Source organism: Heptranchias perlo, unplaced genomic scaffold (genome assembly GCF_035084215.1).
Source record: "Heptranchias perlo isolate sHepPer1 unplaced genomic scaffold, sHepPer1.hap1 HAP1_SCAFFOLD_125, whole genome shotgun sequence".
Taxonomy (NCBI): domain Eukaryota; kingdom Metazoa; phylum Chordata; class Chondrichthyes; order Hexanchiformes; family Hexanchidae; genus Heptranchias; species Heptranchias perlo.
This window is the reverse complement of record NW_027138483.1, coordinates 293,783-314,334: the sequence shown is the minus strand read 5'-3', so window position 1 is coordinate 314,334 and position 20,552 is coordinate 293,783. Positions and strand designations below refer to the sequence as shown.

The following is a 20,552-nucleotide window of genomic DNA, read 5'->3' as shown; positions in this document are numbered from 1 at the left end:
CTTGCTGACCAAGATTGTTTAATTACACACGTAGAGCTGTTGCCCCTGACGGGGGTGTACAGGTTTTGTATTCGAGCAAATGCTTCTGTGAATGCCTTCCACTTTTCATCCATAGTTCTCTCCGTTAATAGTTTTGCCCAGTCTATTGTGTTCAATTCCGACTTCATCTCTCCAAATTCAGCCTTAACTAAATGGATCACCTTAGTTCGTGACTCACCTTTCTTATTTTCATGCCTAATATCGAATTCTATCATATAAAGGTCAGTGTTAGCGAGGTGTTCCCTTACCGTAAGATTATTGACTCATTCAAGCTTATTTCTAATCTCTGATCTGAATCTGGCCCGTTTCGTTGTTGGTTCAAGAACATATTGTTCCAGAAAACTGTCGCAAAGGTGAAACTTCATAATTTATTTAAAAATCATTATGAAAGTGAAAAGACGAAACCTCAATAATTATTCACACATATAAACATTGGAAAAAGTGCAAACACGACATCCTAACATCAATTCAGAAGTGTTAATAAAAAACGAAATTACACAATTATTTCAAGATTTTAACGTTGGAAAAGTGCAAACAAGAAAATTGAACAATTTTCAAAAAAACTCTGTCAGCTGCCTCCCCCACCCAACTCCCCTCTCCCTCAGTGGACGACAGGGAAGAGAAAGTGGAGTTAATAGAGACAAAAATGATGTTCATAAGAACATAAGGACAGAAGAAATAGAAGCAGGAGTAGGCCCTTCGAGCCTGCTCCGCCATTCAATAAGTTCATGGCTGATCTGATGCTAATCTCAAATCTAAATTTATGTCCAATTGCCCGCCCGCTCCCCGTAACCCCTAATTCCCTTTACTTCTAGGAAAATGTCTATTTATGTTTTAAATTTATTTAATGATGTCGCTTCCACAGCTTGCTGGAGCAGCAAATTCCACAGACCTACTACCCTCTGAGTGAAGAAGTTTCTCCTCATCTCAGTTTTGAAAGAGCAGCCCCTTATTCAAAGATTATGCCCCCTAGTTCTAGTTTCACCCATCCTTGGGAACATCCTTACCGCATCCACCCGATCAAGCCCCTTCACAATCTTATATGTTTCAATAAGATCGCCTCTCATTCTTCTGAACTCCAATGAGTAGAGTCCCAATCTACTCAACCTCTACTCATATGTCCGCCCCCTCATCCCCGGGATTAACCGAGTGAACCTTCTTTATACTGCCTCGAGAGCAAGTATGTATTTTCTTAAGTATGGAGACCAAAACTGTATGCAGTATTCCAGGTGCGGTCTCACCAATACCTTAAATAACTGCAGCAATACCTCCCTGTTTTTATATTCTATCTCCCGAGCAATAAAAGCCAACATTCCGTTGGCCTTCTTGATCACCTGCTGCACCTGCATACTATCTTTTTGATTTTCTTGCAGTAGGAATGAATCCCAGATTCCTTTGAACTGCAGTACTTTCCAGTTTCTTGCCTTTAAGATAATAACTTTCTCTCTGATTTTTCCTGCCTCACATTTTCCAATATTGTATTGCATCTGCCAAATCTCCGCCCACTCACCAAGCCTGTCGAGATCCCATAGTAGGTTTTTTATGTCCTCCTCACTCTCCACTTTCCCTGCCATCTTTGTATCATCTGTAAACTTTGATATATTATACTCTGTCCCCTCCTCCAAATCGTTAAAATAAATTGTAAAGAGTTGGGGGCCCAGCACCGACCCCTGCGGAACACCACTGGCTACTGGTTGCCAGTCCGAGAATGAACCATTTATCCCTACTCTCTGCTTCCTGTTAGAAAACCAATCCTCCACCCATGCCAGAATATTACCGCCAATCCAGTGATTATTAATCTTGAGCAATAATCTTTTATGTGGTACCTTGTCGAATGTCTTCTGGAAGTCTAAATACACTGCGTCCACTGGTTCCCCTTCATCCACCCTGTACGTTATGTTTTCAAAGAACTCAAGCAAATTTGTCAGACATGACTTCCCCTTCGTAAAGCCATGCTGACTTTGTCCTATTAAATTGTGTTGATCCAAATGTTCTGCTACTGTCTCCAAAATTTTACCCACCAAAGATGTTAGGCTAACTGGTCTATAATTTTCAGCCTTCTGCCTAATACTCTTTTGAAATAAGGGTGTTACATTCGCAGTTTTCCAATCTGCCGGGACCTTTGCCGAGTCCAGAGAATTTTGGAAAATTATTACCAAAGCATCCACAATCCCTACTGCCACTTCCCTCAAGACCCCAGGATGTAAGCCATCAGGCTCAGGGGATTTATACGCCTTGAGTCCCATTAATTTACTGAGTACCAATTCCTTAGTGATTTTAATCGTATTTAGCTCCTCCTCCCCAGAGTCCCCTGTTTGTCCAGTGTTTTGATATTCTTAGTGTCCTCTACCATAAAGACTGAAACAAAATATTTGTTCAGCATTTTTGCCATCTCCATGTTTCCCACCATTAATTTCCCGGTCTCATCCTCGAAGGGACCTACGTTTACCTTATCCACCCTTTTTCTTTTTATATAACTGTAGAAACTCTTGCTATCTGTTTTTATATTTTTTGCTAATTTATTTTCAAAATCTATATTTCCTTTCTTAATCAATCCTATAGTTACTTTTTGCTGTCTTTTGAAGACTTCCCAATCTTCTCTCCTCCCACTAGGTTTGGCTACCTTTTATGTCCTTGTTTTTAGTCGGATACTATCCTTAATTTCTTAACTTAGCCACGGATGTCTGTCATTTCTTTTACACCCTTTTTTCCTCAGTGGAATATATATTTTTTGAAAGTTGTAAAATAACTCCTTAAATGTACACTACTGTTCATGTACCGTCTTACCCTTTAATCTATTTTCCCAGTCCACTTTAATCAATTCCGCTCTCATACCATCATAGTCTCCTTTATTCAAGCTCAGTACGCTTGTTTGGGAACCAACCTTCTCACCCTCTAATTGTATATGGAATGTAACCATGTTATGGTCACTCATTTCAAGGGGATCCATAATTGTGACATTATTTATTAATCCTGGCTCATTACACAAGACCAGGTCGACGGTTGCTTTACCCCTAGTAGGATCAGTTACATACTGCTCAAGAAATCCATCCCGAATACATTCAATAAACTCTTCCTCAAGGCTGCCGTGCCCAATTTGATTTGTCCAGTTAATATCATAGTTAAAATCCCCCATAATTATAGCTGTTCCCTTATTACATGCCCCGACTATTTCCTGATTAATACTTCTTCCAGCAGAGTTGCAACTATTAGGAGGCCTATATACTACGCCCATTAGTGTTTTTTCCCCTTATTATTCCTTATCTCTACCCAAATTTTTTCATTATCTTGATCCTTTGTCCCAATATCATTTCTCTGTATTACAGTGATTCCTTCCTTTATTAACATAGCCACCCCACCTCCCCTTCCTTCCTGCCTGTCCTTCCTGATTGTTAAATACCCTGGCATATTTAATTCCCAGTCGTTGTCACCCTGCAGCCATGTTTCTGTTTTGGCCACGTGATCATACCCATATTTGTGCCGCTAACTCGTCCATTTTGTTACGAATTCGACTTGCATTCAGACAAAGAACTTTCAATTATGTTTTGTGAGACTTAGATCCTGCTTTTTCCTTTTTTAACACTTTACCTTTTACTCCATACCTTCTGTCCCTTCCTGACACGCTTTCCTCTGTCTCCCTGCTCAGGTTCCCAACCTCCTGCCACAGCTTTGATGCTGGGTTAATCGCCTTACGCCTCCTTGTTTTTATTTTATCTGTCGTGCCAAGAGTACACTTTTTTTCTGCTGCTCTACGCTTTTCCCTTTCACTTGTTCCTGAACAACTGTTTGTACTATTTGTATTGTAGATTTCCCCTCTCTTGTTGCTCTCAACTTCATTCCCTTGTGACTCCCCGCTCAGGTTCCCATCCCCCTGCCACTCTAGTTTTAACCTTTCCAACAGCACTAGCCATCACCCCCGCGAGGACATTGGTCCCGGTCCTGCTCGGGTTCAACCCGTCATGCTTGTACAGGTCCCACCTTCCCCAGAAGCGGTCCCAATGTCCCAGGAATCTAAATCCCTCCCTCCTACACCATCCCTGCAGCCACACATTCATCCTGTCTATTCTCATGTTCCTATACTCACTATAATGTGGCACCGGTAGTAATCCTGAGATCACTACCTTTGAAGTCCTGCATTTTAATTTATCTCCTAACTCCTTAAATTCACCTTGCAGGACCCCATCCCTTTTTTAAATATGTCGTAGGTACCAATATGGACCACGACGACTGGCTGTTCACCCTCCCCCTCCAGAATGCCCTGCAGCCGCTCCGTGACATCCTTGACCCCAGCACCAGGGAGGCAACATACCATCCTGGAGTCACGTTTGGGGCCGCAGAAACGCCTATCTGTTCCCCTTACAATTGAATCCTCCATCACTATAGCCCTGCCACTCTTCTTCCTCCCCTCCTGTGCAGCAGAGCCACCCGTGGTGCCACGAACGTGGCTCTTGCTGCTTTTCCCTGATAAGCCATCTCCCCCAACAGTATCTAAAGCAGAATATCTGTTTGAGAGGGAGATGGCCCCTGGAGACTCCTGCTCTACCTGCCTTGTCCTTGTACTCTGCCTGGCGGTCACCCATTTACTTTCTGCCTGCGTAGTCCTTACCTGCGGTGTGACCACCTCACTGAACGTGCTATCCACGATAGTCTCAACATCGCGGATGCTCCACAGTGAATCCACCCGCAGCTCCAGCTCCTACTCTCTCAAGGCACCCCACTTTCCCCAGTGCCCTGATGAACTCTTCTATCTGCTTCCCCCTGCACTGTCTGCCAGTCACTGTAGATTGCACGTCTACCAGCGGTGTGCTGGAGGAATGTAGGTCTGATGAGCCTTTGGCCTGTGACTTGCCGACTCTTATGGCCATCTGTCTCTGGAGCAGGGATGCTGCTGCCTGCATTCTAGGATTGAGGTCCTAAGCTGCTTCGTGCAGTGTGCCGTGTGTAGCTGACAACATGCCTGCTGCTGTAAAGATGTGTGATATTTACTCGGCAGCTGATTCGATATCGCGCATTCTGAACTATTGCCCACAGATAGACTTAACCCCGGTGAACTGCAATAAGAATATCATTGGGAATCCGTCAACGCTTCAAACATGCAGCAACAAAAGTGAGATTGTCTATGGTGGGTCTTGAAGCTCAACCCTTTTATCGAACTGGAGCACTCAGTAATAAATTCAGCTTTTATAATATCCGGCATTAGTTCCAGTCTATTAACCAGGAAGTAGCGATATTCCAGTTCAGCGCAATACTGGACCGCAAATGGAGCAATGACGCAACTCAGCCCATGAAATTTTGTCCATTCAAGTTAAGGAATGTGAAATCAGACCGTTCATTGTGCGCTCTGGGCTCTCCCGGGACCACTGAAGTGAACATCCTCCCCACTCATTTTGTAATTCTGTGGAACATTTATAAAGATTCAAACATTGTTTGCAACGTGAAAGTTGTATTCGTGTATCCCGGGTGCTGACCCTACTCGAGTATTTTGGTGGTGATCCTGCACTACCGTTATCGGCGCAGATCCTTCTCGAAAATGACTGATCTTCACAAAACTCTTGCATTTCTGCAAGGCGACCTTCCTACTTCAGTACTGCTGATGACCACATACTTGCAGTGGAGCTCCTATCGATGTTCTTCAATGAACTGGTGGTGATCCTCCTCTTGTATTGTTGGTGGTGATTCGATTCCTGCGGAACTGGCGGTGATCCTCCTCTTGTATTTTGGTGGTGATACGACTCCTGGAGTACTGGCGGTGGCCGCCGTCTAACATTAATAATGAAGGTTTTATTCTGACAGCGTTTGCCGGTCACAATACTCTGATAGAAGCTCTAATCATCTCCTCTTGCATGATTTGTGTTGAGATTACTCTTTCATTGGTCGTGGTGAAGATAACGTCACAGTGCTGATGATGACTCCACTCCACCAGTGCTAGTGGTCACCTTCGTGTTGCAGCATTATTGACGACCCTATTCTTACAGTAAAGGTGGTGCCTCCAATCTCGCTGTCGCTGTGGTCACTGTACTCTTCCAATCTGAGTGATAACCTTGCTTTTACAGTGTGGGCGGTGAGCCTAACTTACAACACTGCCGGTCGCCTTATTTTTGCAAACTGTTGTTGTTTCTATTAATACAGGTGGTATCAGTACACATGCACCATTGGAGGCGACAGTAACATTGCAGTACTGAAGGCAAATGAAATTTGCAGTATCCTTGGTGACAACACACATGCAGCACCGATGGTGACCCAACGGTGACATTAATTGTGCTCACCCTATTCGTACAGTAATAATACCCACACTGCTGCAAACGTAACGGTAGTGACCCTGCTCTCGAGATACAAGTGGTGATCTTACGTTCGCAGGGCAGCTGGTGACTCTACTCCCAGTCATGTCTAATCATGTCCAGCTTGTAGCCATGTCCCGATTTGCAGTCTGGTGCTCAGATATAGTAGGAATAAAATATCCGCATTGTCCAGTTAAGTTTTGAAACTACATTTAGCGACCATCTTTTCTGACTCATTTGATCGTGCGGCCGCATAAATAACATGGGGGAATCTCTCCTGGTGCTTCCCAAGCCTAACTCCATTGGGGTTACTGCAGCCCCTGTGCCTGGCACGGCTTACTGTCACTTGCTGAGCGGTTTGGTCTTTCAGTTCAATTCCCACAATGCCCGAGTGATTCAGGCTTTGCACTCAAGGCCACATCTGCAACCAGTGTTTGTTCGACCAGCCTCGATGTATATCAGGAGTGAATATCTGAGAAACACTGACTCGGCCTGATTCCTCCCAGTATCGACGTTGGAAGCTGACTTGGGAAATGGCTCGGGTCACGTTTCTTCATTTTTTGTTCATTTCTTCATTTATTCGAAATGTCTCTTGATTATCAGGAATTCGTACAATTAAGGTTCTGTGACGTTGAAGCTGAACGAACAGTCTGATATATATATGGAACCTTCCCTTCCATTGAAGCACATGTGATTAAACGGACAGTGGTTTTTTGGGACCACTGCTCTTTCTGATTTATATTAATGACCTGGACTTGGGTGTCGAGGGCATAATTTCAAAGTTTGCAGCTGACACGAAACTCGGAAATGCAGTAAACATTCAGGAGAACAGTAAAAGGCTTCAGGAGGATGTAGACAGATTGTTGAAATGGGCAGACACATGGCAGATGAAATTTAAGGTATGGAAGTGTGAAGTGATTCACTTTGGGAGGAAGAATGAGGAGAGGCAATATAAACTAAATTTTAAACTCTTAATGGTGCCGCAGCAGCAGACAGATCTGGGGTATACGTACAAACGTCCTTGAAGGGGGCAGGAGAAAATTTTTTTTTAATTTATCATTGGATGTGGGCGTCGCTGGTAAGCCCAGCATTTATTGCCAATCACTAATTGCCCTTGAGAAGGTGGTGGTGAGCCGCCTCCTTGAACCGCTGCAGTCCGTGTGCTGAAGTTTCTTCCACAGTGCTGTAAGGCAGGGAGTTCTCGGATTATGACCCAGAGATGATGAAGGAACGGCGATATATTTCCAAGTAGGGATGGTGTGTGGCTTGGAGGGGAACGTGCAGGTGGTGTTGTTCCCATGTGCCTGCTGCCTTTTTCCTTCTAGGTATAGAGGTCGCAGGTTTGGGAGGCGCTATCGAAGAAGTCTTGGCGAGTTGCTGGAGTGCATCCTGTAGATGGTACACACTGCAGCCACAGTGCGCCGGTGGTGAAGGGAGTGAATGTTTAGTGTGGTGGATGGGGTGCCAATCAAGCGGGCTGTTTTGTCCTGGATGGTGTGGAGCTTCTTGAGTGTTGTTGGAGATGCACTCATCCAGGCAAGTGGAGAGTATTCCATCACACTCCTCTCTTGCGCATGTAGATGGTGGAAAGGCTTTTGGGAGTCAAGAGATGAGTCACTCGCCGCAGAATACCCAGCCTCTGACTTGCTCTTGTAGCCAAAGTAGTATGTGGCTGGTCCAGTTAAGTTTCTGGTCAAAGGTGACCCCTAGAATGTTGATGGTGGGGAATTCGGCGATGGTAACGCCGTTGAATGTGAAGTGAAAATTGTCAGGTTCTCTTTTATTGGAGATGGTCATTGCCTGGCACTTGTCTGGCGCAAATGTTACTTGCCACTTATGAGCCCCAGCCTGGATGTTGTCCAGTTCGTGCTGCATGAGGCCTCGGACTGCTTCATTAACTGAGGGGTTGTGAATGGAACTGAACACAGTGCGATCATCAGCGAACGTCCCCTTTTCTGATCTTATGGTGGAGGGACTTTCATTGATGAAGCAGATGAAGATAGTTGGGCCTATGACACTGCCCTGAGGAGCTCCTGCAGCAATGCCCTTTGGCTGAAATGATTGGCCTCCAACAACCACTATTATCTTCCTTTGTGGTAAGTATGACTCCAGCTATTGGAGTGTTTTCCCCTTGATTCCCATTGACTTCAATTTTACTAGTGCTCCTTGGTGCCACACTTGGTCAAATGCTGCCTTGATGTCAAGGGCCGTAGCTCTCACCTCACCTCTGGAATTCAGCTCTTTTGTCCATGTTTGGACCAAGGCTGTAATGAGGTCTGGAGTCCAGTGGTCGTGACACCCCATGGCCTTTCCACCATCTCCAATGCACAAGTTAGAACTGAGATGGATTACTCTCCTTTTGCCTGGGTGAGTGCAGTTCTAGCTACTCTCAAGAAGCTCTACACCATCCAGGACAAAGCAGCCCGCTCGATTGGCATCCCAGGCACCACCCTGAATATTTAATCCCTTCACTACCGGCGCACTATGGCTGCAGTGTGTACCATCTACTGGATGCACTGCAGCAACTCGCCAAGACTCCATCCACAGCACCTCGCAAATCCTCGAGGTCTACCGCCTAGAAGGACAACGGCAGCAGGCACATGAGAACAAAACCAACTGCACGTTCCCGTCCAAGTCACACACCATCCCGACTTGGAAATATATCGACGTTCCTTCATTGTCACTGGGTCAAAATTCTGGAATTCCCTACCGAACAGAACTGTGGGAGAACCATCACCACACGGACTGCAGCAGTTCAAGAGGGCGGGTGATCAGCACCTTCTCAAGCTCAATTAGTGATGGGCAATAAATGCTGGCCTTGCCAGCGATACCCACACCCCATCAACGAATAAAAAATAAGTAAAAATGAACAAGTGGCTCCGTTCGTATTGCTGAGATTATGACCCGTGTGGTCCGAGCTCCTGATGCTCCCTTACCTGGACCTCCTCCCTGTTCTTTCCTCTGTCATTGGACCCGACATGCCCCACAGCAACTGGATCTCAACCCTCCATTTTCAAGTTTCTCTCCAGTTGCGCTGAGGTAATTTTTATCCTGGCAACAGGGAGACAACACACTCTCATGGACTGTCGGTTATGACTGCAGTGGATGCTATCGAGACCCCTAATTATCCAATCTGCTATTGATGAACGTTACAAATTCTATTTTGAACACCACCACTCGCCACACCGCCTTGTACTGTCTCCTGCTCCACGTTGCCATGGTTAGCTTCAACGCATCCTTCCTACATCCTTCACCCTTATCCTCACAGGCAGAAAGTACGTTGTACCTGTTAGAAATAACCAGTGTCTGCTTGACTTGCTTCTCTGCCTCCACTAGGTTCTGCCTACCCTGCTGACTGACAGTCACACTCACCCCTCCCTACAGCTGTACTTTCGACTGAGCTTTGACTGTACTGTGGAGAGAACTATCCAGAAATTCCTTCACCTTCCATACGTGTCAGAGTATCTCTAACTCGCAGTCCAGCTCAATGATTCTGAGCTGGAATGTTTCAATGCAGAGATATTACCGACAGGAGTAGTTATCCGGTACAATCTCCCTGTTCACAATTTCCACAGTCTGCAGTCCCGACACATGGCCTGTGCTGTAATTTCTAATCTTTATTTAATTATTTATTCATTGTTAGCCGTCATTTATTTCTAGAGCTAATAGATTCATTTGAGATCTACATTATAATTAGTAGATGAATTTATTTTGATTTCACGTTGGTTAGTAATCAATTACACTGGTTATTAATTAATTATTTACTTACATTGCTTAAGATATTTAATCAAGGATAACAACCATATACTTAAAGTAGATTGTGGATGATAAATTAACAGTTAGCTGAAATTAATTGGGCTCCGCCGCTCCTTCCGTTGCATTCACCAGCACTTCAATTTTCTCGAATATTCCCCCGTATTTGTTCACCCTCTCGCTTGGCACCCTTTTTTGAAGGTTATGGGCCGCACCAGTGATGCTACTCTCCGAATTAGAAAAAGAGGGCAGGCAAATTAAGGGAACACAGTAAATGTGCAATTAAAAATAGTATACAGGGGAATACAGTAACTGTTTAATTAGAAATAGAGAACACGGGAATATAGAGGGAACAGAGTAAGTGTTTAACTAGAAATAGAGAAGAGGGGAATTTAGCGGAACACAACAACTGTTTAAATAGAAATAGAGAACAGGGGAACAGATTAACTCTTTAATTAGAAATAGAATGAAGGGGAATTTAGGGAACAGAGTAACTGTTTAATTAGAAATAGAGAACAGGGGAATTGAGCGGAACACAACAACTGTTTAATTAGAAATAGAGAATACGGGAATTTAGGGGAACAGAGTAACTGTTTAATTAGAAATAGATGACAAGTGAATGTAATGGAACTCGTTAACTGTCCATTTAAAAATCGAAACAAGTGAATTAAAGGGGAGTACAGAAATTTTTAAATTGTAAATAGGGGCCAGAGGAATTAAGGGTTACACAGCGACGTTTCAATTATGAATAGATCAACGGGGAATTTAGGGGAACAAAGTGACTGTTTAATTAGAACTAGAGAACAAGGTAATGTAGGAAGAACACAGAAACTGCTTAATTAGAAATAGAATAAAGGGAATTTAGGGCAATACAGTAACTGTTCAATTAGAGATACAATAAAGGGGAAAAGGCGGAATACGGTAACTGTTTAAGTAGTAAAATAATAAAAGGAAATATCGGGGGATAAAGCCTCTGTTAAATTAGAAATGCAATAATGGGAAATATCGTGGAACACAGTTAATATTTAATTAGAAAGAGTGGACTTAATTAGAAGTAGAATAAAATGGAATTAAGGGGAGCACGGTAAATGTCCAATTAGAAATAAAAGACGGGGAAGTTCGGGGAACACATTAGCTGCTTAATTAGAAATGGAGGACAGAGAAGTTTAGGGGAGCAATCTAACGAACAGGGGAACATTGATGAACACAGTAATTGTCTAATTAGAAATAGAGGACTGTATAATTTAGGGGAATAAAGTAACAGTTTAATGAGCAATAGAGAACACTAGAATTTAGGGGAGCACAATAACAGTATAGATGGGAATAGAAGCCATGGAATTTAGGGGATAATTAGGAATAATGGACAGTGGAATTCAGGAGAACACAGTAAGTGTTTAATTGGAAAAAGAAGAACGTAGAATTAACAGGAGCAATGTATTTCCTTAATTGGACCGAGAAAACAGGGGAATGCATGAAACACAATAGTGGTTTGATTAGAAACATAATTAAGGGGAAGGTAGGGGAACACAGTAACTGTTTGATTAGAAATAGAGGGCACTGGATTTAGGGAACACCGGAATTGTTCAATTAACAATAAAAAACTTCGAAATTTAGGGGAATACAGTAACTGTTTAACTCTAAATAGAATGAAGGGGAATATAAGGATAAAACAGGAACTGTCCATTTAGAAATATAATGAAGGGGAATATAAGGCGAACACAGTAACAGTTTAATTAGAATTAGAGGTTAGGATAATATAAGGGGAACTCAGAAACTGTTTCATTAGAATTAGAGGATGGATAATATGAGGGGGCACAATACCTGTTTATTAGAATTAGAGGACAGGATAATATAAGGTGAACACATTACCTGTTTAATCAGAAATAGAGGTTAGAATAATATAAGGGGAACAAAGTTATTCTTTAATTTGAAGTAGAGGATAGGATGATATAAGGGTTCACAACAATTCTTTAAGTAGAAATAGAAGAAAGGATAATATAAGGGGAGCACAATAACTGTTTAATTTGAAATAGTGGGCACGATAATATAAGGAGAACATATTGAAATAGATGAATTGTGAATTAATGTGAATACATCAACTGTGTAATCAAAAATAGAAGACAAGGCAATTCAGGGGAACACACTAACTCTTTAAATTGAAATTGAAGCCAGGAGAATTTAGAGGAACACAATGTCTGTTTAATTAGAAATAGTTAACGGGGTAATTTCAGGGAACACAGTAACAGTTCAATTAGAAATAGAGAAGAGGGGAATTAGAGGAACAATGCAACTGATATATAAAAAATAGAGGACAGGAAAATTGAGGAAAATATAGTAACTGTTTAATTACAAACAGGGAGCCGCGAAAGGCAGTAACCATTTACGTAGAAGTAGGGGACAGGGGATGACTTTGCTTTCTATTTTATCCTTAGTTCCTGACACTTCGCTTTCTCACGATTATAACTGGTTGCAGATGCATCGCTGACTGATGGAATTTAAATCCCAGCCTGATGCCTGACTCCTGTCTTAAATACTGTTGGCCGTTTGAATGCAGTTAAAGAAGAATGTGCCTGTTACACAGAAGTGCCTGCTACTCATCACCACTTCCTCCAAAAGCTGGACGCCAGCCGGATTGGCAGAGCCTGGGATGCACGGGGACCTGCAACTATGTGAAGTTTGGCATTTGGAGAAACTCAGGTTATTGTAGAAGGTGAGATAGTGACGGATAAAGTGGGCACCTAGTCACAATTGATAAATTAAGCCCAATATAATTAAAGTATAAAGGCTATTGTTAGTGTAAGGTTTTAGACAAGGCTTTTTCAAATTGAAGTGAGGTGTCATAGGTTTATTGAACACACAGAACATTCAATAGTGCTTAAACCTACACTTAAAACATAGTGATTAGAACCACAGCTGTTGGTTGGGGCATCAAACGTGTTCCAGTTCTGAGCTCATTCTCTTAGGCCTTTACGAATACGAATTCTCATCACAACTTGCTACTTTTTATACATTTTCTGACTCCCTGTACGTGTCAATCTACACAATTCTGCATTACATAGTCATATAACAGTTACAATACAAATCCACATATGGAGAATTGAATTGACTTTTCCTTTATCCTCTATCTAAACATTTCCGCCTTCTACCACTCTCTCCTCCTTTAAGACGCTCGTTCAAACCTATCTCTTTGACCAAGCTTTTGCTCATCTGTCCTAATACCTCCTAATGTGACTCGGTGATAAACTTTGTTTGCGAACGCTCCTGTGAAGCGCCGTGTGCCGTTTTATTACATTAAAGGCGCGCTATAATTGCAAGTTGTTGCTGATGTTTTTGAAGTTGTTTTTCAAGAACGATATTTTCCCTTACCTAACAACCTCTTTTCCAGTTCGGCTGACACCGAAAATTCACTTAGTTCGTTATCTTTTCAACAACTTCAGTCTTGATCCATTTCATTGCAATTCGACCAAGTGAAATCTATAAATATAAGTCTGTCTTTCTTTTGTATCATTTGTGCGAATTAAAATGAATGAAGAATGTCCAGAATCTTTCCTTTGCAGAACTACCTGCTTTCCCACACTGTTATCAAATCATGTATGTTCTATGAAATTGATCAATCAGTATATAATTGCATGTCTTTAATTAAATCTCTCACCACTTTATCCTGAAAATGACCATTGCCGCAGGGTCAACCCTGGCCCAACAGCGTAGTGGGACTTGAATTTGACTTATACTTCGTTGCTTAACAGGCAAAGGCGAATATTAAGGTTACTACAATATTCATTTAAACCAATACAGTAAAACATTAGCAGATCTCATGACAGTCTGATTCACCTTTTCATAGAGCACCCCCTTTGTTGGCATTAGAGTATTTAAGGTCAACAGTAAACAATATCTCATCACCATCATTTATCCATCTCGATCTATTGTATTGCGCAGGTCTCTGCTCGTTGATTTTACATTGTCCAGATCCTCATTACCCATTTCATGTAGTGTTGTTATGAGGAGACTGACCATGCCTTGGGCCCGTTCGTCAGCGTATTTTCATCATGCATGTCGAAAGCTGTTTGTTTCATGTGTAACACGTCACTTCTGTACACACAGCGATATCCCAGGCTCATGCAGCACGAGACATCCGATACAAGCCAGTCCTGTCCCTTCTGGATCTCTCTCAATAGATCGTGCAGGTGTTTGATTAGAATCTCCCCCTGCACGATCCCGATGTTTCGGGTAGTGGCCAAGCATCAAATATATTCATCTCATTGTTCAGTATAAGCAAGGACACAACCATCTCGAAGAGAAACATTACAAATAACTATCTTAACTACAGTTTCCTTAATTTCACTCGACTGCATATTGATACCAGATTGATATCTATTAACGAGTCGTGCCCGGGTGATTTAGGTTAGGAACGGATGGTACAGGATTAATATAAATAGACTGCTTCCATTCGTTGAGGGATCAAGAATTAACGGCCAAAGATGAAAGAATACATTGAAGAGATTTAAAACTGAGAGTAAGAGAAACCTGTTTTCACAGAGAGTTGGGAGGCAGTCGAATTCACGGAAGCAGAAATTAGATCAATATTCACCATTAAATTGGATAGAGAGATAAGGAATAAAAAGTTGAAGGGATGTTGAGGTAGAGTGGGTAAAGTAATTGGAACTATTTACTCAGTCGGAAGGTAAACGCCAACAAGGACTGGTTGGCTCGATTGACTTGTTCCCCTGGTATAATATTCCAATATTTTGATGGTCAGTTGAAACTTCAAGTAAATATCTGCAAACAAAGATGCCTAACGTCACAGTGACGAGTCAACTTCCAATTGCCTCCATCTTACTTATCAGTAAAGCCAGGACCGGTTCAATTTGGCCAGGAAACAATGGGGGGAGGGAGGCCGGAGTCTGCTGGGGAGACCAGCGGCAGCAATATTCACACCGAAATTACAGAAGAATTCCAAATAACTACGATTGTAACACATTTTGATTTCTACATTACAGAAAACTTTATCCATTGATTAAACTGACACGCCTCATGCCAATAGCTGCGGTGTGAGGCAGTTAACGCTGACGCCACATGTTCCACTCCACTGCTGAAGCTCAATCGTGAATGTTCTCTTTGAATCATGAGCGGAAATTCCGCAGTTTCAGGAAGAAATGATTCTGTTCACCCGCAGAAAGCAGCAGACATCAAAAAGCATGGGACAAAATGGACGAAATGTTCTCTGATACCTGTTCATTTTCACAAGGACAATCCGTTTTCTTCAAAAACGAAATAAGGCAATTCTAATAGGAACATGGATTGTAATGGGTTAATAAATGACAGCCAATATAAATTTGTTGAAGGCAAAACTTGTCTGATAAACTTGATTGAGTTCTTCGATGAAATAATAGAGATAAGGGTAGGACATTCTAAGTTGTGTTCATGGACTTTCAAAAAGGCGTCGAATGAAGTGTCACATAATTGACTTGTTAGCAAAATTGAAGTCCATGGGATTATTTGGGCAATGGTACCGTGGATTTGACTAAGATACAGAAAGCAGACATTGGTGAACGGTAATTTTTTCAGACAAGGAAGGATACAGTGGTGTCCCACATGGGCCAATGATAGGACAATTGCTCTTTTCAATAGATATTAATGACCTGATCTTGGGTATAGAGGGTATAATTTCAAAGTTTGCAGATGACACGAAACTCGAAAATCTATTAAACAGTGACGAAGGGATAGAAGGCAGAGAGCAGTGGTGAACAGGTGTTTTTCTGACTGTATGCTGCGGGGTCCCCAGGGGTCAGTATTCGGGCCAATGCGTTTCTTGTTATATATAAATAACCTGGACTTGGGTATAGAGACTACTATCTCGAAGTTTGTGGATGGTACCAAACTTGGCAACGGAGTTAATGGTGAGCAGAATAGTAGCAGAGCTCAGGAGGACAAAGGCAGACTCGTGAAATGGGCAGACACATGGCAGATACAACTTAATGCGGATAAGTTTGAAGTGATGCACTTTGGGAGGCATAACGTGGAGAGGCGGTATAATATAAACGGTACAATTTTGAGGGGGAGGGTCCTGCAAGAGCAGAGGGACCTGGGGTTGCATGTTCAGAAATCTTTGAAGATGGCAGGGCAAGTTGATAAGGTGGTGACGAAAGCGTATGGGATACTTAGCTTTGTAAATGGGGACATTGAATACAAAAACAAGGAATTCATGCGAAACCTTCTTAAATCAATGGTTGGGCCTCAGCTGGAGTATTGTTTACAATTGTGGGCACCACACTTTAGGAAGGATGGCAAGGCATTGGCGAGCGTACAGAGGAGGTATCCCAGGATGATATCAGGGATGAAGGATTTCAGCTATTTAGAGAGATTAGAGAAGCTGGGATTGTTTTCCTTCGAGCAGAGAAGGTTAAGGGAAGACCGAATAAGAAAGAAAGAAAAGAAAGACTTGCATTTATGTCTTGCTTTTCATGACCTCAGGACGTCCCAAAGCACAGGCAGGATGGGCCGTATGGCCTCTTCCTGTCCTTTAAGTTTCTACGTTTCTGTGATTCTAAGGATAGTGGCAATATTCGAGAGGGCATTGATAGACTGGTGAAATGGGCAGACACGTGACTGATAGAATTTAATGCAGAGACGTCTGAGGTGATGTATTTTGGAAGGAAGAATGAGGGGAGGCACTATAAACTGAATGGGGCAATTTTAAAGGGGGTGCAGGAAAAGACATATCTGGACCATTACGTACACAAATCTTTGAAGGTGGCGAAACAAGTTGATGAGGCTGTTAAAAAATCGGGACCTTGGGCTTTCCAAAAAGAGGCATAGATTACAAAAACAAGGAAGTTATGCTAAACCTTTGTAAATATATGGTTAGGCCTCAGCTGGGGTATTCTGTCCAGTTCTGGGCACCACACTATAGGAAGGATGTCACGGCCTTGGAGAGGGTGCAGAGGCGATTCACTTGAATGGTACCAGGGATGGGTGACTTCAGTTATGTGGAGAGACTGGAGAAGCTGGGATTGTTCTACTTAGAACAGAGAAGGTTAAGGCGTGAGTTAATAAAGGTGTTCAAAATGGTGATGGTTTTGAAAGAGTTTATTGGCAGAAACTCTACACAATGGCAGAAGGATTCATAACCAGTGGACAACGATTTAAGAACATTTGCAAAAGAAGCAGTTGGACGATGAGGATTTTTTGAAGCAGCGAGTTGTTCTGATCTGGAATGCACTGCCTGAAAGGGTGGCGGATGGATATTCAATCGTAACTTTCAAAAGGCATTTGGATAAATACTTCAAAAGTAAAAACATGCAGAGCAATTGGGAAAGAGCACAGGAGTGGAATTAATTGAATCGGTCTTTCAAGAACAGGCACAGGGACGATGGGCTGCAAGATTCTATAATTCTATATTTGAGCTTTAGTTAGGAGAGGAAGCTTGGGTTAGATTTTTCTTTCATTTCACCAATGTCAGAATAAACGTCCAAGGAAATGTCATCATCTTCTTCAGTTCTTCCCTGAATTTAGTTTGGGTCGCTGCATAAATACACGTGTTTGTACAGGAACTCAAATACATGAGCAGATATCCGGTTTCAGTGCTGATATAAGCAGGGGTTTCATACTCGCCTGGATAATGCACGGTGTTTGTCAGTTTGGTAGCTAAAAAACTCACTGCAGCTGTCAGCCACAACAGTATGAAACAGCCCGAAACCGTGAACAGTAAAACGATGGATTTCCTTCGGTTCTCCATCTCTGGATCGCTCTGATTCTCACTGCTGCGACCGCGGTTTCCCCTCCGGGCTCGACTGGCTACGACAATACGCCTGACTGTCAAACAATTGAACAGTAATATCAAAGCAAAAGGAAGCCATGGAATTAAAATACTGTGTAACCAAGAGTAGACGACGCCTGCAGGCTTTGAAAAAAAGTCCACTCTGATGCGGCAACCCCAGTGAACATTGTTAATTATTCGTTCAGGTTCATATGCAAAGCAAAAGGGGATGTCCTTTAAACAGAACAGGGCAGTGACGGTTGTTAAAACCGCAGCCGCAGTTCTCACTGTGCAACATTTTGTTTTAAACTTATGACAACATATAGCTACAAATCGGTCAAATGTGAACAAGACTGTGAACCACACCGACATATCCAGCGCAGCAGCATTCATGTAAATAATGAACTTACAAACGGCAGTGTAGGACAGGAATGAATATGGAAAGTGATAACTGAAAATGTGAAACACTATTACACTGAAGATGATGACCAGCAGATCTGCTGTTGCCATGGCCACCATGTAGACAGAAATACATTTGGAAAGGCCGCAATTTCCTCTGGAGAGAATCACGATTGTCACCAGGTGCGCTGTAAGAAAGAGGGACAAGAGGTAATTACCGGGGACACTCAGCTAAATCTCACAGCATATTGTGGAGAAATATTTAGATGTGTCCCTGCGTGGGTTATGTGCACGGATTCTTTTTTTAATACAGGCGAACATTGACAAAAGTTTGTTTAAAAGGAATCAATCATTGAACAATAGAGGGACTAAAAATCCGGCGTCCTTCCAGTATCCTTCAGTCAGACATCGTCAAGTACTGAATATCATTGCATAGGAATTACTGGAAAGATATGAACACAAATAAAACATTCAGCTGAGGCAAAGGCAGTCAATTCACGTCGAGAATGAGTTTTTTCTATTCATATTCGGCCCGAAGGAGCTGCTCGGTACCAGAGCTGGAGCTGGTGGAAAGGCGAAGGTTTTTTTTGCAGCCGAGTGGAAGAGAGCATCTCCCTGAACGGCAATTATTTCTGAAATTATCTTTCAAAGGCCCTTGTTGGGTGCAGATGTCTGCAGACCGAGGAATTATCAACTTAAAGTGGACCGGGAACAAAGGTACAAATAAAATGGTGACCATGGACACGAAGCAACACGTTCTTTAATGATCGATGTATTGTTAATTGGGCCGGGGAATCAGTCTCGCCCTCCCTCGGTATGATGAAGAAAGTTGATCGCTCGTTGCCCACAATCTATCGACCAGAGCAGCGGCTCGCCGGCCTTGAGGACCGGTAAGATTCCTGCTGCTATTCACCAACTTATCCCGGTGGATAACTGACTCTGCAATGAGAACAATCTCGGAATCTGTTTCAATAACATTGAGACAGTCAACAGCTATTAAACAACAGGACTCATTGACTTACCGGGAACACCAAAGGCCGCGAGAACAGGGTAGTAGGTATTCTTTATCTGTAAAATTATTGGCAGTTCCATTATATATAATAATGGGTGAATTCTGTCCGGCTTTACGGTTCCGATTGGAGTGTGTCTGAGATCCGTAAATATTCCCCCTTTATAGAACAATCGGTGTCCGGTGAGAAAATCAGGTTACACAATAATTGGCATTAGTTACAGTCACTTAACAAACAAGGCGCGATTTTCCCTTCTGTGCGTTGGGAAGTCAATGGGGAAATTGCACATCTCCGTCTATGAAACTCCGTCGAATAACATCAATGAGCAGAAAGGGCTGTTTCATACTGTTGTGGCTGACAGCTGCAGTGAGTTTTTTAGCTACCAAACTGACAAACACCGTGCATTATCCAGGCGAGTATGAAACCCCTGCTTATATCAGCACTGAAACCGGATATCTGCTCATGTATTTGAGTTCCTGTACAAACACGTGTATTTATGCAGCGACCCAAACTAAATTCAGGGAAGAACTGAAGAAGATGATGACATTTCCTTGGACGTTTATTCTGACATTGGTGAAATGAAAGAAAAATCTAACCCAAGCTTCCTCTCCTAACTAAAGCTCAAATATAGAATTATAGAATCTTGCAGCCCATCGTCCCTGTGCCTGTTCTTGAAAGACCGATTCAATTAATTCCACTCCTGTGCTCTTTCCCAATTGCTCTGCATGTTTTTACTTTTGAAGTATTTATCCAAATGCCTTTTGAAAGTTACGATTGAATATCCATCCGCCACCCTTTCAGGCAGTGCATTCCAGATCAGAACAACTCGCTGCTTCAAAAAATCCTCATCGTCCAACTGCTTCTTTTGCAAATGTTCTTAAATCGTTGTCCACTGGTTATGAATCCTTCTGCCATTGTGTAGAGTTTCTGCCAATAAACTCTTTCAAAACCATCACCATTTTGAACACCTTTATTAACTCACGCCTTAACCTTCTCTGTTCTAAGTAGAACAATCCCAGCTTCTCCAGTCTCTCCACATAACTGAAGTCACCCATCCCTGGTACCATTCAAGTGAATCGCCTCTGCACCCTCTCCAAGGCCGTGACATCCTTCCTATAGTGTGGTGCCCAGAACTGGACAGAATACCCCAGCTGAGGCCTAACCATATATTTACAAAGGTTTAGCATAACTTCCTTGTTTTTGTAATCTATGCCTCTTTTTGGAAAGCCCAAGGTCCCGATTTTTTAACAGCCTCATCAACTTGTTTCGCCACCTTCAAAGATTTGTGTACGTAATGGTCCAGATATGTCTTTTCCT

General features: G+C 42.5%; 1 protein-coding gene across 1 annotated transcript; it reads right to left on the bottom strand.

The window, feature by feature from the left end:
- Window positions 1–17,511: 17,511 nt before the first annotated feature.
- On the bottom strand, window positions 17,512–19,317 carry LOC137308248 (probable G-protein coupled receptor 139). Its single transcript, XM_067977082.1, has 2 exons — window positions 19,248–19,317; window positions 17,512–18,413 (listed from the first exon to the last, which is right to left on the bottom strand). The coding sequence occupies exons 1-2, from the start codon at window positions 19,315–19,317 to the stop codon at window positions 17,512–17,514; spliced, it is 972 nt and encodes a 323-aa protein (XP_067833183.1).
- Between the last annotated feature and the right edge of the window lie 1,235 nt (window positions 19,318–20,552).